Raw genomic sequence first — 25706 nt, 5'->3', positions numbered from 1 at the left:
AGCACAATGTGTCTATATGGACATGTTTTAAATGTGGGAAGAGACTGCAAAGAATACTTAATAAAACTAAAGCAGTATTAGGAATGACGTGGACAGAAGGTAATTAACTGTTACCAAACACTGATAATATCAATCAGATCAGAATCTGATTGTATGGTTTCTTGTGTTAAAATTGTATAGTTTTCAAGTAAAAGTTGTGATACGTAAAGCATCTTACTGAATTATTTAATATGATGTGTGTGTGTGCGTGTGTGTGTGTGTGTGTGTTCAGTCTCTCAGTTGAGTCCAACTCTTTGTGACCTCAAGGACTGTAGCCAGCCAGGCTCCTCTGTCCATGGGATTCTCTAGGCAAGAATACTGGAGTGGGTTGCCATGCCCTCCTCCAGGGGATTGAGAAGTTAACAGGCAGGAAGGCCAGGGGTCTCCAAAGGGAGGAAATAGGCTGCAAGTGTCTCTTAAAATTCTTTGTTGCTATGATGACACCTGGTTCCACCTGAACTTAACCTTTCTCAAACCTTGAGCTAACCAATACATTTTTCTTACGGAAGTTTTTTTTTAAGCTGTGTTAATGAAACTATGTATTTGCTTTGGAATTTGCCTTTCTTCAAAATGGTTCCACCTAAGGCTAACTTTTGGCTGATAATAGCTCAACAAACCAGTATTCATATCAATTGTTTTATGGCCGGGGGATGACACACCTCATGCCTTCCTATCTCAAAAATGCATATTGTGGGAGAGGGGCCTGGTGAAACTCCCTCAGCCTTGAGGTGTCTCTCTTATCTGATTAATAACTTTCTAACAGACATAAAACAGCTTGCTAAAACTAGCAGGGGGCACTGTCCACCCCGCTTCTGATGTCTATGTCAGAAGTTTTCTCTGTCCCTTTTTATGCTTTAATAAAACTCTGCTATACGAAAGCTCATGAGTGATCAAGCCTGGTCCCTGGTCCCGAAGTTAAATCTTCTTTGAAGACCGTTCACCGTAAGCTATCAGGCCCTTCCCAATCCAAGGATTGAACCTGAGTCTCCTGTGGCTCCTGCATTGCAGGCAGATTCTTTTCCGCTGCACCCGCTGCACCATCTGGCAAGTCCCAAGATTCTTACATGTTACCTACTCATGATTTTAAAGAAGACAAAGAGCAAATTTGAAAGTGTCTGTGATGGAAATTGACTTGAAAGCAGTGGGTGGGGTGAGGGAGCGGGGCTGAGGTACGAGGACAGTTGAAGAGGCAGCAGCTGATTGGGACTAGGATGGTGGGGGCAAAGGGGTGAGGGTGAGGGGCTGGACCCCAGGAAACTGCTGAGGCTGAGGCAAGTGAAAGGGAAGAATAGCAGAGACTCCCAGATTTCCTATGAAGGGTCTAGGAAAATGCCAGTAGCATTAAAACAGAGACATCGAAACGATGCTGGCTTGCTTGGTCAATTAAGTGTTAGATGTTTTGAATTCAGGATTTAAGGGGCCTTCCAGGTGGAGATAACGCAGGAGGGAGTTGGAAATGCATCTTTCTAAAGCTTTCTTAGCTGGGTGGTCCGGGGTTAGACCTATGGGTTCAGAGCCATTTCCAAATAGATGATATGTGGTTTGAACCGTATAGAAAAAGCCTGCTTTAAAGGCATAAAAAGGCAAGTGTAAATGTGGACCTTACAGCAAGTTAAAAACAGGCAAAGTGACTTTGTGAGCTTGAGCTGTCAAACTGCAAAGGAGCTGAGGAAGATGGGGAGCCTGTGATCTCAGGAGTAGGAAGGCTGTGTCTCTCTTGCTGTCCTGTCTGACTTTCTGAGATCCCTCTCATGGAGGTAGCTCTGGAAATGACTGGGAACATGGCTGTGTTCTGAGTAATGTCTAACGGTAGGGCAAAGAGCTGGAAGAGAGGAAGCATTTGGATAAAATGTGAAATATGGATCACAACACATGTACTATTTTTTAAGAGACATAATTTCTGTGTGTTTACTTGGCTGCATCAGGTCTTAGTTACGGCACGCAGGATCTTTCGCTGCGGTGCTTGGACTCTCTACTTGTGGCCCTCAGGATCAGCAGTTGCAATGCGCAGGCTTACTTGCTGCACAGCATGTGGGATCTTCCCAGACCAGGGATTGAACCCGTGTCCCTGCATCGGCAGGTGGATTCTTTACCCCTGGATCACCAGGGAAGTCCCAAAGATAAAATATTGTTTAAAGAGTCATTTTGTTATATGCTGTAAATGACACCTCTTATGCTCCAAGTATCCAAGGTTCACCTGTCTCAACAGATTTCAAAAGAACACAATAAAGACCATGTTCTCTAAGTGCAAAGCAAAAAATGAAGATACAGTGTAAGAAACAGGCCATATGTTTGAAAGCTAAATTTTATACCCTTAAGTAATCCTGCGTTAGAAGGAAGTAACTTGGAAATTATAAAATATCTAGAAAAGAGCGACGAGGAAAGTACCACATATTTAAGTATGTGGGATGTATCTAAAGCTTTAAAGTTGTTTATCAGAAAATAAGAACACTTGAAAATAAACAGCCTAAGTATTCATATCAAGAAACTAGGGAAGGAACAGACTAAAAGTAAACTGTATAACAAGATAATTGTAAAGAAAGAGCAGATGTAGAAAACTAAAAAAAAGGGGAGGAATCACTGAAAGCCAAATTTTGTTTTGTGATGAGAATGTCTAAAAACAGAAATAGAAATAGGACCACTTGAATAAACTCATGGCAGTGAAGCAATTAAAGTTTTTCCTAATGCCTCCCCTCTCCTCTCCAAAGACACAAGGTCTAGGGGGTTCAGAAAGGTTTATTATAACTCCAAGGAGCAAATAAATTTTTCTAATGCAGCGTTAAATAGGAGAAAAAAGAAAAAAATGTTAACAATCCATTTTATGAGGCCAATATAACCTTGATTCTAATTGTGGACAAGGTCGTACAAGGAAATAAAATTATGACGTATTTTCCTTACAAACATAAATGAAAACATTGAAGTAAAATATTCATAAAAGTATTTCTTTCATATTAAAAAGCATTATGAGTAGGTAAGGTTTATTGAAGGATGGTTCAGAAAAACTTATAAATGTGATATATTACTTTGAGAGATTAAAAGGTTTGGAATCTCTATGATCTTCTCAAAAGGATGCAAGCATTGTTAAAACTCAAAACTTATTCACGGCATAAAGCTCTTTACAACTCGGAATGGAAGGAAATGTTCCTAACCTGAAAAAGGATATTTGCCGAAAACCTGCAGCAAACCTCATCCTTATTGGAGCATTCTCACTAGCATTAGGATGAAACAAGGCTTTCTCCTGTCACCCCCATTATTCAGCCTTGTGTGGAAGGTCCTAGCCAATGCAATAGGATGAGATAAAAGAAGGACAATAATGATTGGACAGGGAGATACAAAATTGTCATTTGTATGAAGTATTATATAGAAAATCAGAGAGAACATGGAGTAAAACCATTAGAACTAGGAAGAGAATTCTTTAAGTTTTCTGAGTGTATGAAAAGCAAACTAAGATCAGCGGGTTTTATATATCCCAGCTCTAACCAATAAAAAGGTATAATAGAAAGTTTATAGCAGCGACACAAATCGTAAGATACACAGAACTGTATGTAATAAAAATATATAAGACCTTTATGGAGAAAACGATAAGATGGTATTGAAGGACAGCCAAGAAGACCTGAATAAATGGATAGCTGTATTATGTTCATCGACAGAAAGAGTCAAGAATAGCTTTTTTTAAATTTTCTTTTCTTTCTTTTTAAAGTTTTTCCTAATGCCTAATGCCTAAAAAGAAAGAAAAGAAAAAAGAAAATTTTGAAGACGTGTGAGATAAGAAGACTTGCTCTACCAAATTAGTATGCCTCATTAAAATTCAAGTGATTGCAACCCCTGATCTTTCCCTACAAACCATCCCCACCCACACTGTTCTCCACTCAAACCAATAATCTTAGAACCATCCTTGCCTCTCTGTTTCTCTCAAACCCTGCTGTCGGGAAATCCTTTTGGTTCTACAAGATGTATCCCACATCTGATCATGACACATGACTGCTCTCTGGTGTAATCCACCATCATCTCTCACTTGGATCACAGCAGTGGTTTCCTCCCTGCTTCTCTGCTTGGTCCACTCCAGTCTGTTCTCAGCAGAGAACAGCCAGAGTGAACCTCGTGAAACATGAGTTATATAATTTCCCTCTCCTGCTCAAAACTTAGCCATGGTTATCCATTTCATTCAAAGTAAAGTCCTAAGTCCTTACAGTAGCCCCCAAGACCCTGTGTGATCCAGCTTACTGCTGTGTATCTCACTGCTTCTGCCAACTCCACCCATCATCCTGGCGTCTTTCCTGCCACTTCAGACATTGCAGGCATGTTCTTAGTGCCTTTGTGGTGATGCTTTTCTATTCCAAGAACATGGGAGAACATGTTCTTGGAATATGTCCAAGAACATATTCCTATGGCCCAGAAAACTGAATGGGTGACCTCTTCACTGCATTCAAGTCTTTGTTGCAGTTACTACCTCTTTGAGGTTCACCCCAAAACCTTATTTAACATTGCACCTTCTCCAGCACTCCTGATCCATCTGACCCTGTTCAACTTTTCTTTTTTTAAAAAAATAGCTCCTTACCTCTAACTTGCCATATCACATGCTCATTAATTATTTATACTGTATATTATCTGTCTTTTGCCACCAGAGTATAAGCACTGTAAAAGTTAGGCTCTTTGTTTTATTCATTCATGTACTCCAAGTGCCTAGAGTACTTCTTGACACCTGGTGGGCAATGAATAAATATTTGTTGAATACATGAATGAAGACCAGTGTGTTATTTGTACAGAGTCGGTCATGTCCGACTCTGTGCAACCCCATAGACGGCAGCCCACCAGGCTCCTGTGTCCCTGGGATTCTCCAGGCAAGAATACTGGAGTGGGTTGCCATTCCCTTCTCCAATGCATGAAAGTGAAAACTGAAAGTGAAGTCGCTCAGTCGTGTTCGACCCTCAGCGACCCCATGGACTGCCGCCTACCAGGCTCCTCTGTCCATGGGATTTTCCAGGCAAGAGTACTGGAGTGGGTTGCTCATGCCTTCTCCTAATAGACAAATGAGTGGAACATAATATATAGCCCAGAACAGGATCACTCAAAATGATATAGGATAGAGATGAGATTAGAGATAAATGAGGAAATAATAGATTATTTAATAAATAATAATTTATTTTGGATACTTGGTTATCCATATAGATGGATGCAGTTCCAAGAGGGAAGTTTATAGTGATGAGTGCCTACATTGAAGGAAAAGAGAGATCTCAAGTAAACAGCCTTACTTTACACCTTAAGGATTTAGAAAAAGAATACTCTAAGACCAAAGTTATCAGAAGGAAGGAAATAATAAAGATCAGAGCAGAAGTAAATGAAATCGAGAGTAGAAAGACAACAGAAAAAAATAATTGAAACAAAGTGTTGGTTTCTTGAAAGAGAAAAGAAAATTGACAAACCTTTAGCTAGACTAACCAAGAATAAAGGAGAGAGGGTTCAAATAAACAAAACTCTAAATGAAAGAGGAGACATTACAACTGATACCATAGGTATGGAGAAAAGGGAACCCTAGGGCACTGTTGGTGGGAATATAAATTGGTATAGCCATTATGGAGAGCAGTGTGGAAGTTCCTCAGAAATTAGAACTAGAACTACCATATAATCAACTAGTCCCACTTCTGAGTTATATATCTGAAGAAAACGAAATCACTGTCTTAAAGAGATATCTCTACTCCCATGTTCATTTCAGCATTATCCATGGTAGCCAACAGATGGAGACAACCTAAGTGGCTATCAACAGATTAATGGATAAAATGGTGTGTTGTTGCTGCTGGTGCTAAGTCACTTCAGTCGTGTCTGACTCTGTGTGACCCCACAGATGGCAGCCCACCAGGCTCCCCCGTCCCTGGGATTCTCCAGGCGTGTTATTGATGTGTGTGTAAATATATACACACACATAATGGAATAATTACTATAATAATAATGATAAAAACCATAAAAAGCCACTAAAAACAGGAATTCTGCCATTTGTGACAACACGCTAGAACTTTCAGGCATTATCCTAAATGAAATAAGTCGTACAGAGGAAGACAAATACTGTATCATTTCACTTACATTGGAATCTAAAGAAACCGCCACATTCATCGGAACACAGAGTAGAATGGTGGTTTCCAGAGTCTGTGTGTGGGGGATAAAAAATTCTAGTGATGAGTAAATTCTGGGGATCTAATATTCCCCATGGTGACTATAGCTAATAATACTATATAATTGAAAGTTGCTAAGAGAGTAAGTTTTACATATTCTCACTACAAAAAATTGGAATCGTGTGAGGTGATAAATGCGTTAACTAACCTTATTGCTTTAATTATTTCACAGTATGTTTGTGTGTCAAGTACGTGATGACATTCTTTACAGTAAACTTACATGTCATATGTCAATCATATACCAATAAAGCTGGAAAAACTTTTAAAAAGTTAAAAACATACCATAGTACCACCCATAGTTTTGTCAAAGGATGAAATCTGAGTGTGGATCACACCTCTGGATCCAGCAGCAAATTTGCAGGAAATATTAAGGATAGAGGAACAGGTTGACTTGCACCAGGAGAATGCAATTGGCAAAATCTACACTGTGGGAAATTCTGCAGGTCAAGTGGCTTGAGTTTTCTTCAGTGGATAAAGGATTAGAATGGAGTGGGAGACTGTCCACTGAAAGAATTTTAAAGACATAATCAGATTTTTCAAATGAGTAGGACCAAACTGTAGTATCAGGATGGATACCTAGAATGATAAAATGATAAAAGAAGCATCAATAAGTAAACACTATAAAATTCAGACAGTGGTTAGCCTTGGGGGAAGAAAGAGAGTTGTGATTGGGGTGTGATGTAAGGAGGGTTTCCTGGGGTGGATGGCAAATTCTAAATTTTGAGCTGGGTGGTGGTTACTAGACTGTTCGAGTATAATAACACACTGAGTTGTGCATATGTTGCATGTGGGTTTTCTGTATCTGGTTTATTTATAATAAAAGGTTAAAATATAAAATATTTTAAATAAGACATATTTTAGATGATATTCGTGTTGCTTACTAGACCCATAAATTCTGAGACATTCTGCCATAAATAAACCTCTCTTTGTTTAAACACATACATACTCAAAGGCAAATAAAAGAATGCTTAGGTTATACTGGAAGCCACTAGATAAAACATCTGATTGCTTCAAGGAGTTTTATTCTTACAGCCACCCCCATCCTAAGTTAAATACCTTTACAGAAATATCAACCTTGGTTATATACCCTGGGACATTATTTCAGCCACGCCCCTCTTGGAGACCTTTTCCCAGATGGAGCTAGTTCATTCTCCTTGCTATCAGAGTTCTTTTCTTGATCCCCAGTAAACGTAAAGGGGGGTGGGTAAATATTTCTCTACCTTCAGTAGATTTTTGTTTGGTCGTTTTAAGTTTTATGAATCTATATCATGAGGATGTAGTGAAGACATAGGAGATTTAGACTCTGGGGGCATAGACAGTAGGACTGTAGACGACGATCAGGGTAAGCTGGCTGCTAAAACAACCTGTTATAGACCCTGTGTGGGCTTCCCTGGTGGCTCAGTGGTAAAGAATCCGCCCACAGTGTGGGAGACATGGGTTCGATCCCTGTTCCGGGAAGATTTCCTGGAGAAGGGAATGGCAACCCACTCCAGTATTCTTGCCTGGAGAACCCCATGGAGCCTGGAGGGCTACAGTCCGTGGGGTCACCAAAGAGCTGGACACGACCTAGCGACTAGACACCAGCACCATACCGTGTGTGGAGAATACTGAAGGCGTGCAGTACTCTTTCGTACCATCACGCTTAGTCACTGTGAGACACAGAAATATTTTCTTCAGCAACTCCTACAGACTACTAAACTTCGGAGGCTCAGGTGCCTTCAGCTTGCACACTGCCCATCTCCTGGATGGCTTTGTGGCCTTTTCTGTGCAGTGGTACTGCCCAGCTCCTTTTTCACCCGTCTTTCTCCAGAGATTCCCTGTCGTCATTCCCGTGACCGATCATTTTATGTGTCAACTTGACCTGGCTCTGGGATGCCCAGAAAACCTGTGAAGCATCATTTCTGGATGTGTCCATGAGAGTTTCTGCAAGAGCTTAGTATTTGAGTCAGTACATGGAATAGATCAACCTCACCAGCGTGAGTGGGCATCATCCAGTCCATTGAGGGGCTGCATAGAACAAAGCAGGAGACGGAGGGTGAATTCACTCTGTCTGAGCTGGGACACCCATCTCCTCCTGCCCTCAAACATCAGTGCTCTGGTTATCAGCCTTCAAACTTAGACTGGGATTCACATCATTGGATTCCCTGACTCTCAGACTTTCAGGTTTGGACTAAGATTATGCCTTTCCTGGGCCTCCAGCTTGCAGACTGTAGCTCATGGGACGTCCTTGCCTCCATAACTTAGGATCAAATTCCTCATAATGAATCTCTCTATATAGATCTGTTTAAATCCTGTTGGTTCTGTTTCTTCAGAAAACTCTGACTAATATAGTCCCCTCATCTCAGGAATGCAATGAAATAAAATTAATAGTGAATTCTTGTTCAAGAGACTTGAGGATGGTCAGTTTTTAGGAATACTCAGTAAATACCTAGTCATATTCACTCCTGCATTGTAGGCAGATTCTTTACCATCTGAACCACCAAGGAAGCCCAGTTACATTCACTAGTAGCAAACAATTCACTTGTAAACAGAAAAAAATGATATTTAGTGGCATGTAACTCGAACAATGCAGATGCTTATTTTTTCTTTGAATTGTTTGCTTTCCTTTTTAAAAGGTATGTATTTTTGTTTTTAAAGTAATGTGAACCTATTATATAAGAACTTGAAAAGAAAATTGTGTATTCTCACCACTGTAATATAATCATGATTATGATTTTATGTATTTCTTTCTAGTCTATTTTGGTATGAATATTTTTTCATAGTTATAATAAGAACACGCCTATAATTGTCTTATTCCCTTTTAAATTTAGCTTTGGGTTAATTATGATGCAGTTATATACATATTTCCATATTGCATTGTTACCACAACAGTAACTTTTTACTGCATTAAATTTCATCATTTGGCTCTATCATATTTTTTAACTTAGCCTATTTTCGGTTAGTATGTTTCCCATCACATTTGAGCAAGTGTATTTTTGTATAATGTATAACATCATGCACATTTGGTTTTGGTTGTTGTTGCTCTGAATTCTTAAAGTAGAATATTAACAAGTGTCAAGAATTTCACTGAACTTCTAATTTTTCTTTTAGCTCTGTCATCAAATCTAACAGATCTAGTGATTGTTAAAGCAGGAGGCATATATTAATTTGATAACTGTTGTTCTACCCAATATTTTAATTATATATGACTTAATAAAGCCAGGTAAACTTGAGTAAGGCAGTAATCTTGTTTACGTCTAGAAATTGACCACAGAATAGTTGTGGAAGTTTAGAAATTCATGGTAGAAAAAGGAAGGTTCTTTATCTGGAGACAAGGAAATGTAATACAACATTTTAGATGAGTGTAAGTATGTGCATTCTTGGGAGGTAGGTCTTAGTTTTCATCATATATTCAAAGGAATCTAATACCTAACCACTGGTGTGAGCACATGTGTGCTAATTGAATGGAAAACAACTTTTGTGCCTTTATTTGTTACTCTCTTTCCCTGCCTTCCTCTGTCTCTTTCTTTCTTTATCATATTCAGTAATTGAACTCAGAAAAATGTTCTTTTTGGTGAGCAGTGATTTATCACATGAAAATTTCTAATGAATTAAAAAAAATTTCAAACTGAACACATGTGTGAAATTGTTAATCAAATACTGTGTCAATCTGTTTTGATCTGGGGGATGTTTTCCCATTTAAATCAGTAATTTAGTGTTACCTTCCTTTGTTAGAATTTTTAAAGAAAGCCTGACCAGGACACTGATCATTAAATAAATTTCTACTGTTCCTACAACTTATTATGTTTTGACAAGTCCATAATGAATGGAGTGTGGAAATCATTCATCAAATCCAGTTATCCTTTTGCTATATTATTTCAAAAGGTATAACTTTACAAACTATTAAAATTTGAGGTTTTTTTAAAAGTTTTTACACAACTAAAGCAAAGAGGATGAGATGATTAGAAAGCATCACTGACTCAATGGACATGAATTTGAACAGACTTGGGGAGATAGTGGAGGACAGAGGAGCCCGGCATGCTGCAGTGCATGGGGTCAAAAAGAGTGAGACATAATGACTGAACAACACTAACAAAAGCAAAGAGACATTCTGTGAAAACAACCTTAAATTAAATTCTTTATAGACGTTAAAAACTCTACTTCTTTAAAAGATAAAATCTTACTCATGTTTGATTACCAGATAACAAGAAGAACTTTTTCCTAGTGTGACAGAACTCCTGATATGCAATGACTGCCTTGTTTTTAATAAAGGACTAACCAGTATCATGTTTTTCTTAGGAATGGGCTGTTTCTGGGGAGCTGAAAGGAAATTCTGGACCCTGAAAGGTGTATATTCAACTCAAGTTGGTTTTGCAGGAGGCTATACTCCCAATCCTACTTATAAAGAAGTCTGCTCAGGTAGGAAGACTTTCCGGACTTGTCCCTGCTGGCAGGTGACAGGATCTTCAAAATGGAAATATATTTGGCAAAACTAATACAATTATGTAAAGTTTAAAAATAAAATTTAAAAAAAAAGATTAAAAAAAAACAAAAAACAAAATGGAAATAAAATTTTTTTGTGTTTTTTTCAGTTTTCTCTTGCCCATTTCTATAAATATAGTTGCTGACCTTTCACTTTTTATATTCAGAAAACAATAGACTTCCTACAGAACGTGCCATGTAGCTTTTCTTGCAGAAGAATCACCCTGAAACGTAATCTCTAAAATGATCATTTGTTACCTTATGATTCTGTGGGTCAGCAATTTAGACTACGTTCAGCTGGATGGTTCTTCTGCTGATTTCATCTGGGTTCATTCATGGGACTGCAGTCGACTGTTGGGTTCCCTGGGTGCTGATTGGTCATCAGTGGCTTCATCATATATTGGGCAATTTCTGCTGCCATCACCTCTTCTTGCCTAGGGTAATGAGGATGATGAGTATATCTTCAGCACCCTGGCCTGGGTAAATTCACGCGATAGTGGATGCAGAGTAAGAGAGAACAAGCGCCATTCTGCTAGTACTTTTCAAGTTTCTGTATCACATTTACTATGGTCCCATTGACCACAGCAGGTCACATGGTCTAGCCTGGAGTCTGTGTGTTTACAGGGTGATGTGAAGAAATTGGGACCGTTACCGCATCATTCTATCACCTGGGACAAGAATGTCATCTACCAGACTTCTTTCTTGAGGGAAAAACATGAAAAATCAGGCTATACTGAGGGAAAGGCAAACTGTGGCTTGCAGGCTAAATTCTGCCTGCTGTCTGTTTATATAAGTAAAATCTTTTTGAAACACAGTCATTTGCTCTTTGTTTATGTTATCTGTGAATGTTTTCATGCCACAGTCTCAGAGTTGAGTGGATGCCTCTGAGACTGTATGGCCTCTGAAACCTAAAATGTTTATGATCTGGACCTTTACAGAAAAATATTTGCTGACCTGGATAGGCAGATGCTTCCATGACATCCTCTATCTCAATTACCAAATCGTCTTTCTGGAATTTGTTTTGTTTTATTGTTTCTGGCCTTTGAAGATTTTTTGTCTTTCTGCCAGCTCCAGGAGCATTTAAAACGTATTATTTTTCTATTTTAAAACTTTATTTTTCATTTTTAAAATAAAAGTAGTATATATTTAAGATGTAAAACGTGATACTTTGGTATACGTAGTGAAGTTATTCTAATAATCAAGCTAATTAACATACCCATCTCCTCACAAACTTTTTTTAATGTGTGATGAAAGCACCTTTGATCTATTCTCTTAGACGATTCCAAGTATATAACACTGTATTAAGTACAGTCACCACACTGTACATTGCATCTCTAGAACTAATTTGTTTTACATGAAGGAAAGTTTGTACGCTTTGACCAACATCTCCCCATTTCCCTGGTAACCACCATTCTACTCTGCTTCTGTGAGTTCAGTTTTTTTTAGATTCCACTTCTGAGTGAAATCGTATAGTATTTTTTTCTGTGTCTAACTTATTTTGCTTAGCATAATGTCCTGCAGGTTCATCCATGTTATTGCACATGGCAGGATTTCCTTCATTTTTAGGCTGAATTATGTTCCATTGTGTATGTGGCACGTCTTCTTTTTCCCTTCACTGACAAATACTTAAGATTGTTTCCATACCTTGTCCATTTCAAATAATGCTGCAGTGAGCCTGGGAACCCAGATGTCTCTTTAAGACGTGGATTTCTCTATCTTTGTATATAGACCCAGAAGAGAGGTCATTGAATCGTATAATGGTTCTGTTTTTAATTTTTTGAGGCACATCTATACTGTGAAACACATTTTTTAAAAGAATATTTTATTTACTATCTTAAACAGTTCTTAATAGAGAGAGTTTATCTAGCATATAGTCCATCACATTGACAGAAGTAGGATTTTTAAAAATATGTAAATAGTTTTATTGTTTAAAAATAAAGGTTCACATTGGTGTTATCTGTGGAGGGCCCTCTCAGCTCTTTAAGGGCACTGAGGATGAGGCAGGGAGGAACTGGAGTGTAGGAATTTGTTCAATAATGAGCATGTTGATGTGTTTGCTACAATATGAATTCTGGTTTTGATGTGAGATTTGAACTGTGCAACTATGAAATTATCATAAAAATATTCCTATTCTTATTTTTCTTCCTTCTGGAGAAGAAGTGAAATATTCTGATTGATGTTGAGAACATAGTATATCAGACAAATTTGTTAATGGTTAATCTTCTTTTTCCCTTTGCTTCTGTTTCAAAATGAAACAGCTTATGCAGAACTATAAATAGAGAGATTCAGATGAACCCTGGAGATTGCCCAGGTGTATCCTCTTAAGTCTTAGGAATGGAAATGAATATATTCCTTCCTATAATTGCAGACACAACTTAATAGTTTAAGAGAAAAGGTTGCTAAGATAACATCCAGATCTTCTGCTTATATTGTTACTCTCTACCAGCAAAATGTTAATCATCAGTTAGAATATTGTGGTTGCTGTTTGCTCAGACTCTCTCCAATTAAGTTCTTCACCATAAGAAGAACAACATGATAACTGCCCTTTGTTGAGTTCCTACTGTGTGCCAGACACCATTAAGTAGCTTGTGCTCAGTCATATCCAACTCCTTGTGACCCCATGGACTGTAGCCCTCCAGGGTCCTCTGTCCATGGGATTTCCCAGGCAAGAATCCTGGAGTGGGCTGCCATTTCCTTCTCCAGGGGTCTTCCCGACCCAGGATTGAACCCGTATCTCCTGAGTCTCCTGCATGGCAGGCAGGTTCTTTACCCTTGAGCCACTGGCCAAACATTGTACAAGAGCTTTTTTCATCTTTGTTTTTTTTCCATCCAGTCTTTCAAACAGCCCCATGAAGGGTCTCAGTTTCTGTTTTTCACAAAGGGAGTGTTGAGGCTCAGAGAAAATAAGTGACTTAGCCAGGGTCATAACTCCCAACCTTTAGCTCTCAGCTCAAAACTGATGCCATTGACCATTGTGTAAGTCACCCAGCTGTCATCATGGCCCAGCCATTTCCCATCCACCTATTCATGCTTCCCTTCTTCCCACGTTTTCTTTCATGTATACTTTTGAACCTTTTGGTATGCTTTTTCATGATTACTGTAAGGAAAATAGCAAGCAGTCTTCTGGGTCTTGGTGATGTTTGCAAGGAAAAAGGAAAAAAATCCCTTTTAAGATATAGTTCATGCCGACATCTGGCATGTTACAGAGGCCTGTAGCAATGGTGAAATACAGAAATCATGGAGGTTGGTAAAGAACTCTCTATTTGATGTGAACACTACCTGCTAAGTTAGTGGTGGCATCCGGAAGCATGGTTGTCATGGAAACTTGCTCCTGATTGGGCAAAGATAGTTACAGGGTTTTTTCCAGACACAGAGGGAGAGATGATTTCTTTCCCCAGGCTTTTTGTTGTTGTTGTTGCTGTTGTTGTTGTTCTGATCATGAAAGAGAAAAACAAAAATGCATAGAGAGGCTGTGATGGAAAGGTCCGTCTGGCCCAGAAGTGATGGAGCCTTCAGATCTGTGGGAATAGCAGGGAAGGAGAACAAGCAACGTCCCCAGCTAGCGTAATTATGGTAACCAGCTAATTAAAGGTTTTTGACCAAGGAGAGGGATGGGGGAAACAGAGAACAGGCTGTACTGGTTGGGCCTCCCCGCTGGGGCCTGGGGTGCTCAAAGCCTTGTTGAACAAGTCAGCCCTGGGTGGGTCTGCCTTGCAGGAGAGAAAACCCCAGGCTCTGATAAGATGTATAATCATTGCTGAGGTTTCATGTGAGAGAAATACTAGTCTGTGCTCTGGTATTTGCATTTATTTCAAATTGCTTACTCTTGTGTTTGCAGTTAGGCTTGGAAGACATTGGTCACGACCAGGAGTCTTTTTAAAGATATTCCTTCCTTCCTTCCTCCCTCTCTTTCTTCTTTCCTTCCAGAAAAGAAGCCTAAGGACCTGGATTGTTTGCCAACCTCCTTCCCTCACAGAGAAGGACACCTGAGTCTGAGGTGCCATTGGATTTCTTGGGGCAGGTTCCAGAATTACAGGGCTCACACTCAGGAAGGGGTTCTCAAAACCCATGAAATTAGCTCTTATTCCCTTCTGCCATGAACGATCACCTTGGAGGTGCTTCCAGCAGTCAGAGCTTGTGTCCGAGCTTCCACGAGTATTGTCTTGATGAACAGATCAGTGATCACAAACCATGGAACTAGAACCACTTTATGAAGTTGGTCATGCCCACTTGCTAGTGGGTATGCATGTGAGTGTGGAAGCAAGTATGTACCCAGACAGGCTGTCTATTAATGTCTGACCAGTGGATTTCTATGTGGTTATTGATGGGCCAGCAATTCAGAAACCTGAACTGGAGTTGTGCCTCGGCATGTGGGAAAGACCTGTGCCTTCTAGTAAGAGCCAGGAGAGGAGGCGGCCCCCATGAGGCCATTCATTAATGATTCCCCAGCGGGTCTGTTACGTGTTGGGTGATGTGTGTGCATCTAAAGCCTGACACACGTAGAAGATCCTTGGGGAAAACAGTTCCTCGGGCGTTTGCAAAGTTGCCTTTTAGGAATGAAATAAACCTGTAACGCATCAGAGCTGAGATAGGCAGTCTCTTAGAAGAGAGCTCGGCTTCTGGCTCTTCAAGACCTCCGAGTAACCTGGAAAAGGGGAGGTCCTGCTGCCTCCCACCCCACATAGGTTGCTCCGTAAGGTTTGGCTGAAGGAAATGGCAACCCACTCCAGTGTTCTTGCCTGGAGAATCCCAGGGACGGGGAGCCTGGTGGGCTGCCGTCTATGGGGCCGCACAGAGTCGGACACGACTGAAGCAACTTAACAGCAGCAGGTTCCCAGAGCCTGAGGCCATGACACTTTTAAGTTCTATCACTAACTGCACTTGATCTGATCAGCACTCTGTAGAAACTTCTCATCTTTTGTCCTCCTAGGGAGGTTATTTACAGGAAGAAAGAGCAAGGAGACAAGGCCAGCCAGATAGTTCTAACGCTCATTTCCAATTCAGTAAGATGCTATCCTGAGACGTATGTGTCAGTCGGTTGTGAGTTTAGTCTACACAGGTCATTCTCTCTGTGTTGGATTAACCTTGTTAAATTCAGTGTAGAAATGGAATTTGGCCTTCGAAGCTGAGAGTCGGGGGAGCCTGGTCACCATGATTTTCCAAAGGCTGTGGTCTTTGCATTTCCTTACAGATCCCCTGTCCGTCACACGTGTCCATCATTTCATTTAAACCTGATTTAAGAGTGACCACCCTCCTGTAATAGGCACTTAAACTTCCCTTTCTCAGATTCATCAGTTGGCGCTGGAGCTCAGAGACTGAGAAACTTGCATCTGCCAGGTGGTTTTTTTTTAAATCTGTATTTATTTGTTTTATTTGTCTTTATTTGGCTGCACCAGGTCTTAGTTGTGCCCCTCAGGATCTTTAGTTGTGGCATGTGGGAGTTCAGTTCCCTGAATAGGGATCGAACCCTGCTCCCCAGAATTGGAAGTGTAGAGTCTTAGCCACTGGACCACCAAGGAAGTCCTTGCTGGGTGTTTTAAGCCTGAATTCTGAGTCCTCTGCGAGCTGGCCACCACCAGCTCCTGCACCAAGAATCCAGTCTCAGCTGGGATGCAGGGTAGCATTGCTCACAGCCACTGTTAGGCTGCTCTTGCTCATTTGTCTGATCCCCATCCTTCTGTTCCTAAAATGATTTCCAAGGATTCATTCATTCACATGGTGTTCCTTAACAGCTGACTATATGCCTGGCACTGGAGAACCCGTAAAAGCCTGGGAGGGCACAGCCAGGAGGAGCCTCAATTTCATGTAGGCTTTCTTGTATGAATTAAATTCACCATTGATTGGGAATGTACCATATATGCAAGACATTGTATTAGGTACTCTGTATCATTGTATGTGAAACAGAGTTGAAAAATGCTAGTACCTGTCTGCCAGAATTCTTTCTCTGTAGTCAGATGAAAGCTTGATCTTTCACATTTAAAGAGTTGTGCTGACCCTGGTTGTAGACACACACACACATACACAAATACACACATGCATACTCACACAGATCGCACACTTGTTATGCAAACCAACTGATTAACTGGCATGCTGTTGCTTTCCTACGTTGATTTTAGAAGTAATTGAGCCATTCAGTGTCTTGAATACCCTGATAGAGAATTATCCTTACATTTTATAATCACGACGACACAGATGAAAATATGAAAAGACATTCTGCCATGGATAAGCATTCTGGGTTAATTTCAGTGCATTAGCCTAATACACAAATAACCCCATTTCTGGCAAGAAAACCCAGGATGTTCATTCACTGGGTAATATCTTTTCGTATTTTGCTTACAGATGTTCAGAACAATTCCATGTTCATTAGTCTATTCAAAAGCTTTTAGAAATCTGCACAGCCAAGTGGCACCAAACCCAGAAGCATGAAAGAGGCTGTACAACTTTCTCTCATAAGGGAGATCTACACAGTCACCACGGAAACTCAAAGGCCCAGACATTTTTCTTTATCATCAGAAGACTCTGGTGGATTTTCACGCGGTGCATTTGGTAGAAGTCTTGAGCAGGTGCCAGGGCTTGGGAGGAGCAGAGATTGGGAGGGTCCTGTCACCTCCCACTGCGATGTCCATGCCAAGGCCATATTACTCTTTATCCTCAAAGAGTTGCCTTTCTTATAAAATGGGGGGTATTGCTGATCTATGAAGCCCATAGAGTTATGGTGAGGTTCTTATTTGAAAATCAAATCATGTCATATTGGGAGTAGCAAATCCAGGACATACGCTTTCTGTGACTCCAGCTCTTGGGCATATTAAAGATAAAAGCAGTGGGTCAGGAAGCGTCGCTTGGCAGGGTCATGGGCTCAGCACATGGAATGTGCTCATGACACAACAAACAAAAGCCGATGTTTTCTTTTCCTCTTCTGTGTTCTCAGGAGGTCATATCCAACCCCCTCTCCACATGCAAATCCTAGTTTCCTCCATGCTTAAGAGCTCTAACAAAGCACTGAGTAATTTTCCCACTAATAGAAGAAACTCAATATACTTTTTTAGTTCGACTTGATTTCTGAAGTGTTTGGGTGGATGTACATGTCTGTGTATCTTGCGTGAGATTAATGACCCCATTCTTTTCCAAAGTAGTAATGAGTTCTGTTATTAGCAGATTTTACCAAGCAACATAAAACTCTTTCTTAATTCCTTGCAGACTACATTAAAGCTCTCTTTAGTGCATAGTTAAGTCTTATTGTACTCTTTTCAGTGTCAGTCAAGGTAAATTACTAAGTTATTGACATGTCCCTGAAAATGCAAGAATTCTGCTCTTCAAGTTCTTGCTATAAGCAATTTGATCACTTTCTGCTCCTTTTATATTAGACGTAATATTAACCTTGAACTTGTAGTAGGCAGGATGAAAATGCTTACCTCTCTCAAACCACCAGGCAGAAAGCAAACCCTGAGGTTGGGGTCCTGTGATTCCTAGTTATAACCCCTAGGACCAAATACAGGCTGTCCACTCATCATGGCCTTTTAAGTGAGGATGGGAATCAAGATTTCAGAATGGATGTGGCTGTTGAGTTTGAAAATGTTAAGATTTCGAGAGATCATTATTTTTTGTCAACTAAGTCCTGGTTATCATTTCAGTGAAGCTAGATTTTGTTTTTTAAAAAAATCGAGCGCTGGGATTTTTTTACCAGTCAGTTCGTATGTTCTGAGACCTGGATGCTGTCAGGGCTGAGTCTAGGAGCAGCCAGGAGCAGAGCTGAGAGTGTAACAGCAAAGCCCACCAGAGCCTCTCCTGTTAACCTGTGTGCTGGCATCTCTCATTTCCCTCAGCCTCGGAACAAAAAAGGAAATCATCCGACCAGTGGGTGTTACTGCCTCGCCCTCTTTCAGAGCTTCCCTAGGTCTGGTTTCCAGTCTGGGCTGTGGACCTGCAGGGCCTGTGGAGTTGGGAACTGTCTGCAAATTGATTTTGTCCACCAACCAGTCCCGAAGGCCCGACGAACCCTCTCTCTCACGTCTACTCCTGATCTTCAGTCTGTAAGAGAGATGACATTGTGAAGATGAATGACACATTCGTGCACTCTTACTGAACTCAGAGAAGCTTTTGGTCCTCACAGTATGCTCTTCACCCCTGGCTTCCAGAACCAGAGCGCCTGTACCTGGGCAGAGGCTTGACAAAGTCACGTGGTCTCTCGCACTCACACAGCCATGGAGCCACCATGCTAACAGGCTGTCCAGAGTTCCCAGGGTTGGAACACAGTAGACTTGAGCACCCTTTGCTAGAGATATTTCGAGTTTGCTACAATAATTCAATCCAGCAATTAGGCATCACAGAGGAGGAGGAAGATATTTCTATAGCTTCAAAGAGCTGACAGCTGGCAAGCACCAAAACAGGAGGCAACACAAGACCTCGGCTCCTCAGGCTCATGACCTTCCCTCCTTGCTGTGTTTAGTGGCCGAGGACACCTCTGTATTATTTTCTGTTGTTTGTCATTTACAAGGAGAGTTGATGAATGAATTTTGATGCTTTATAGAGTCTCTGAAGATATTGTATGTTCAGTATATTCTTCTTATGTCCTTGATGTTTTCATTTTCTCTAGCTTGTTTGACTTTTCCATCACCTCTCTCCTTGAGCAGCTTAATTCACAGTTGGGAACAGGTGTGGTGGTCAAAAGTCAATAGACCGACAGACTCCAAGTAGTTACATGTGTCAGTATTTCGGCATATCTGATGTAAAATTTGAATAGGCCATTTAAATGGAGAATAAATGAGAAGGAACAATAGTAAAAACATTATACTCATCCAGCACTAGAAATAGGTTGTTCTTTCATTATTTTGGGATTATATTCTCAGAGATTTAGGAGGGAGATGAAGAGGAGTTTGCTATAGCAAGCAGTGTTTGAAACAATTGCAAAAGCAATTGATGAATATGCCCGCATCGTTATTTTCAAATCACATCTAATGGAGTCGTAATGTAATATAAGGAAAAAACCCTTAGAGGGGGGTTGAGCTGTTCGAGGAGTTTTATGTAATACTTTGGGTCTTAATTACTTCATAATGACTAACAATTTTTAAAACTTGAGAATGAGGTTTCTTTCTTTCATTGTTGTTTTTTTTTTCGTCTAAGTGACATCAGAAATAAATATCTGGGTCAGTTGTTGCTCCATCTGCCAAGGTAAAACTGCAAGGGGCTCTCATGAAAACACGGGTGCCCATGGTGCAAGCGACTCACCTGGTAGAAACAGGGCAGCTTCGGAGAGGCCACTGCTCTGTGCCAGGCCAGCCTCGAACTTGCTGGGGCCTCGTCAGCATGAGAGTCAGTCACAGGTCACTGAGTCCCCTCAGCCGTGGGCCAGGCCCTGCTTAATAACCCCTGCTCTCTGATGCATGGAACTGCAGGGTCCTCTGGGGGTGCTGAGAGGCAGGGCTGACCTCAGGCTCTTCAGTCTGCACACGGGAGCCAGCCCCCTGGCTCTGCGGCCAAGGCTTTCTGGGGAGAATGCTCACCCGCAGCAGGGTCGGACCCTCTTATCTGTAGTTGTCTCCTTCCTCTTCTTCTCATCATATTCTCTCCCTACTTCTCCTTCCCTCCCTTGTTTTTCTCTTTCTTCCCTCTAGTTAATGATAGGATGCTTTTTTTTACTCCAGTACTATTAATGTTACAATAGTCCTAAAAAAAGTCACAAGAACTAGTAATGTATATGGTGCCCATCTTAGGTTTAGGACAGTTTATAACATAAAATTCTCAACAGATATTATTATAATTGTTGTTGTTCAGTCGCTCAGTCGCGTCCGACTTTTTGCGACCCCATGGACTGCAGCACGCCAGGCTTCCCTGTCCTTCACCATCTCCCGGAGCTTGCTCAAACTCATGTCCATTGAGTCAGCGATGCCATCCAACCATCTCATCCTCTGTCGTCCCCTTCTCCTCCTGCCTTCAATCTTTCCCAGCATCAGGGTCTTTTCCAATGAGTCGGCTCTTTGCATCAGGTGGCCAAAATATTATTATAATGGTGCTTATATTATTCCTGGTTTATACAATCTGTGAAGCATTTCCAGTGACTGAGCTTTGTTACAGGTCTGTGAATGGGGTAGCATTGTCGCTCCTGCCTGTAAATGTGCAAAGCCCTCTGGAGCAGAAAGTTGCTCATAGAGTCACCCACTAGATAGAGGCCCTGCCATCTCTTCTGATGGCATTTCCTTTGAAGAAAACAGAGTTTATTTTTCAGACCATCTCCTTCTAAGCTTTTTCTTTATCCATTTCCAATAAATGCATTTTCACACACCTTTCTTGAGAATTTTAGGATACTTCAGAATATATTAAGTGAGGAAGTTCTTGTAGGAATAAACTAGAGTTTAGCAAATGGTATATTTAAAAATTTCTGATAGTCTGAAACTATTTAGGTGACCTATATAAACATGGATTTCTTTTTCTTTTCATTGAGCATATCTTAGAGGTCATCTGTTTCAGTGATTGGTAGGGCTTTTGATAAGCATTCAAATATTTTCTTCTGTTGAAGATTTTGCATAGAGGTCTATTATTAAAGGTCTATTATTAAAACACGATGTCCAAGATAAATACTCTGATTAGTGGGGGAGGGGTGGGCTCCCTCTACACAAGGGTTTCCCAGGTGACTCAGTGGTATAAAGAACCTGCCTGCCAATGCAGGAGATGTGAGTTCAATCCCTGGGTCAGGACGATTCCCTGGAGAAGGAAATGGCAACCCACTCCAGTATTCTTGCATGGAAATCCCATGGACAGAGGAGCCTGGCAGGCTACAGTCCTTGGGGCTACAGAGTGTTGGACATGACTGAGCAACTGAGAACACATGCTCCCTCAACACTGTCCTTGTTCTTTAAGTCAAGAAGATGCTTCCTTGGGGCCAAGTTGGAAAGAAGTTGAGGAACAGGGACAGCTTCACTCTGGGCTGAAACATACACTGAAAAGGCGAAGACCTCCCAACCACATTATACACTAGAGGAGAAGACCTCCTGATACTTTATGCACTAGGGAAGAAGACCTCTTGACCACATCACACATGAGAGGGAGCTCCCCTTTCTGACCACAGTATACACTCATGCCTGCTTTAAGGCTACACACTAGAAGTTACAAAGTTCCTGGGATTGTCAGGGAGACCATCCAGAGATAAAGTACTGGAACACATTCAAATGGGGCCTGGTATTCTCTGCCTTCTCAGAAGTGTAGTTAGGTGCTGAGATGTCCCCAGGAGCCTTAAGAGTAGACATTGTTGTGTGCGTTCTGAGTCTTGAGGCAGAGGCCCAGAGCCTCCAGTTTCTTCTAGGCATTTGTTTGTCTCCATTTTCAGTTTCAGCTCTGGCGCCCCGAGCATGTTGATTTTAAAGCCTTCCCTCCCCTTCTCCTTCTTGGAGGTAAGAAACCGTTGGCTGCTGTTGTACCCAGTCCACGGTCTGCGCAGCTGCCTGGCTGCTGAAGGGGAGGTTGACAAAAAGTCATAGGCGCCTGAACTTGTGCATCTTTGCGCACAAGAAAAAGAAAACTCTGTCCGCTTGTTTAAGGCTTGTTGGTTTGTGTCTGGTGACTTGAAACTGCTCCAGGGAAAACCATCTGTCCACCTTGGAGAATCAGGTTATAAACTGGCTAAGCCACTTACTTGCAGGTGAGGTCGGCATGGGAAAAAGCTATCTGTTTTTGGCTCTTTTGGCTCTAACAGTTTTTAATTAATAAACTTTATTTTTTAGAGAACTTTTAGGTTCACAGCAAAATTAAGAGGAAGGTACCCGTATACACTCTGCTCCCACCCCACGGCTTCCCCTTGTTCCCACCCCCTCCATATGGTGCATTTGTCACAGTTGAGGACCCTACAGTGACACGTCCCTGTTACCCAGAGGCCCCAGTTTACATTAGGGCTTACTCTTGGTGTTGTCCATGCTGTGAGTTTGGACAGAGGTACACTTGTATCCACCATTGTAGTGTAACACAGAGTATTTCTTATCTTCCATTCTCCGACTTTGCAAATTGTGGCTGCTGCTCTCCTGGGTTTTTCTCTTTGGGTTTGTAGCTTTGCTCTGCTCCCTGGTGTTCCTGACATTGGTGCTTCAGGCTCTGCCTGCCTCGCCCTTACCTCTGTTGCTCATGGTTCTGCTTTGTTATACTCAGATAACCTCCACACAGAAGCTTCAGAAGGCAGTGGCAGGGGTGGGGCTAGACCTGTTTCCCTGAGATTCTGTAAGATTTGGAGGTTCAAGTAAAGAAAAAGACAACCTCCTTACTTCGGCTTGTTTACATATATGGATTGGACACAAACACTGCTGAGACAAAGTGGACACCATAGGATCTACCAGAATAAATGGCAAAGAAATGGGAGCAGTCAGCGGCTGTGTGTGAGTCATTGGTGAATGGGGCACACTCTGTGATTTGGACCGGTTGCAGCAGAATAAAAGCTCTACTTGTAAGTGAAGAATTGCATGTGACCAATGAGCAAAAGCTACTTAGTGCCTCCATGCCCGGGCCAGGTGTACAGGGCACAGAATTTCACTTAGTGATGAAAGTGAAGTAAGTTGCATATAGCCCAAGATCCATGGAATAGAGAACTGGCAACATTTCCTTGGCTTCTTAGGGGAGGGGGGCGGAGCGGGGAGGAGGGGATGGGGGAGAGGGAGAACACCTCACAGCACTAGCAGCACGGGTTCGTAAGTGAGGCAGCTCCTAATGTGGACGGGCACAGGTGGGCTGGTCACGTAGCCTGGAGTTAGGGCAACTGATGGACAATGCATCACATAAATTGGATACCCAGGAACCGCAGTGCCTGTTGGGAAATCCAAGGATGCAGCTGGTTGACCCAGTGACACCATACCTGGGCAGAGGTAGAACTCAGGTGCTCGTGGTCTAAAAGGGAAGTGAATAGCCCTGTGCACTGGTGGGGAGAAAAGCGAAATTCAGTAAGAATAAAGGAAAACCCATCATCGGCATGCGTGTTTAAAAAGTGTTCTTTGTAAGAGCACTGACTGTCTTTCATTTATCTTTACAAGACCTGGGCTTATTATGTCACTTCTGAATGTTGTGATCATATCATATTCAGAGCACTGGAAGGGGAAATAATATTTGGGTATTTGATATATATGCACAGTATATTTGAAATAAACTTTCTTAATATTGAATTTTTACTCTAAGCACAAACTGAAAAATTAGTTTCTTGAAAAGAATGATAGAATGTGGTTCAGTTTTCAAAATACAGTATAAGATATAGAAAAGATGAAGCCTTTAAAAACCAAACAATATTAAATTAAAACAAAAATAATTCTATGTGACTCCTCATAAGTCACTTTAATAGGGTGTCACAGTAGCTATAGTCAGCTCTGATGGTACTGATAACTTTTCCATTTGATGATAAAAATGAATGAAATAGCATGTTTCTAAGCTGCTACATACTCAGCCTTTTTATATATACTTAGTAAGTGTATGCATTCATGTTGGGGTCTCTGTTTAGTTCAGTCACTCAGTTGTGTCCGACTCTTTGTGACCCCATGAACCACAGAACGCCAGGCCTCCCTGTCCATCACCAACTCCCGAAGTCCACCAAACCCATGTCCATCAAGTCTGTGATGCCATCCAACCATCTCATCCTCTGTTGTCCCCCTTTCCTCCTGCCCCCAATCCCTCCCAGCATCAGGGTCTTTTCAAATGAGTCAGCTCTTCCCATCAGGTGGCCAAAGTATTGGAGTTTCAGCTTCAACATCAGTCCTTCCAATGGACTCCCAGGAGTGATCTCCTTAGGATGGACTGGTTGGATCTCCTTGCAGTCCAAGGGACTCTCAAGAGTCTTCTCCAACACCACAGTTCCAAAAACATCAATTCTTCTGTGCCCAGCTTTCTCTATAGTCCAACTCTCACATCCATACATGACTACGGAAGAACCATAGCCTTGACTAGATGGACCTTTGTTGACAAAGTAATATCTCTGCTTTTTAATATACTGTCTAGTTTGATCATAACTTTCCTTCCAAGGAGCAAGCTTCTTTTAATTTCATGGCTGAAATCACCATCTGCAGTGATTTTGGAGCCCCCAAAATTAAAGTCAGCCATTGTTTCCACTGTTTCCCCATCTATTTCCCATGAAGTGATGGGACCAGATGCCATGATCTTACTTTTCTGAATGTTGAGAACCATCTTTAAGCCAACTTTTTCACTCTCCTTTTTCACTTTCATCAAGAAGCTCTTTAGTTCTTCTTCACTTTCTGCCATAACGGTGGTGTCATCTGCATAGCTGAGGTTATTGATATTTCTCTCGGCAATCTTGATTCCAGCTGGTGCTTCTTCCAGCCCAGCATTTCTCATGATGTACTCTGCATATAAGTTAAATAAGCGGGGTGACAATATACAGCCTTGATGTACTCCTTTTCCTATTTGGAACCAGTCTGTTGTTCCATGTCCAGTTCTAACTGTTGCTTCCTGACCTGCATAAAAATTTCTCAAGAGGCAGGTCAGGTGGTCTGGTATTCCCATCTCTTTCAGAATTTTCCACAGTTTATTGTGATCCACACAGTCAAAGGCTTTGGTATAGTCAATAAAGACAAAAAAAAGATGTTTTTCTGGAACTTTCTTGCTTTTCCGATGATCCAGCAGATGTTGGCTATTTGATCTCTGGTTCCTCTGGTCTCCGTTGAAGGCCTTTAGATGTTCATCACCTACTCTGTGAAAGTTCTTGTGTCAGATACAGTGGGAGGCAGGAGAGATTAGTTTTTGTTTTCATGAAGGTACACATACAGGGAAGCCCTGATGGATGGGCCAGGGGTACTGTCTCTGGTGTCCAGCCCAAGTAAATAAAATGGGAATAATGTGAGAGGCCAAAGGAGAGGGTCCCAGGAACTCAGTTAAATAGACAGATGGGCTGATGTATTGAAGAGATTGAAGTAAGAGCCAAATGTGGAAATGGGGGTCAGGCCAGTCCTCAGAGGAAGAGGAATCTTTAAACCCAGCTCTGAGAGTATGCTTCCACTGGTGCGGGGATTGAGTGAGTCAGGGGTGGCTGCTGGGATCAGGTCATGGCAGACTGAGGGTTTTGCC

At 41.4% G+C, this 25706-nt stretch overlaps 1 protein-coding gene across 4 annotated transcripts in view; it reads left to right on the top strand.

Annotated features, from left to right (window-relative positions):
- Positions 1 to 25706, top strand: part of MSRA (methionine sulfoxide reductase A) — a 385719-nt gene that overhangs the window by 174277 nt on the left and 185736 nt on the right. For 3 of the 4 annotated variants that reach the window (XM_061425037.1, XM_061425039.1, XM_061425041.1), the window contains exon 3: positions 10485 to 10604. The exons of the other annotated variant lie outside the window; for it this stretch is intronic. In XM_061425037.1, coding sequence (XP_061281021.1) covers positions 10485 to 10604 — 120 coding nt within the window. The remainder of the gene's footprint in view (positions 1 to 10484; positions 10605 to 25706) is intronic. 4 annotated transcript variants of the gene reach the window in all.

This window comes from Bos javanicus, chromosome 8, assembly GCF_032452875.1.
Source record: "Bos javanicus breed banteng chromosome 8, ARS-OSU_banteng_1.0, whole genome shotgun sequence".
Classification (NCBI taxonomy): Eukaryota; Metazoa; Chordata; class Mammalia; order Artiodactyla; family Bovidae; genus Bos; species Bos javanicus.
The sequence above is the reverse complement of the archived record's forward strand: the minus strand, read 5'-3'. Positions and strand labels throughout refer to the sequence as shown.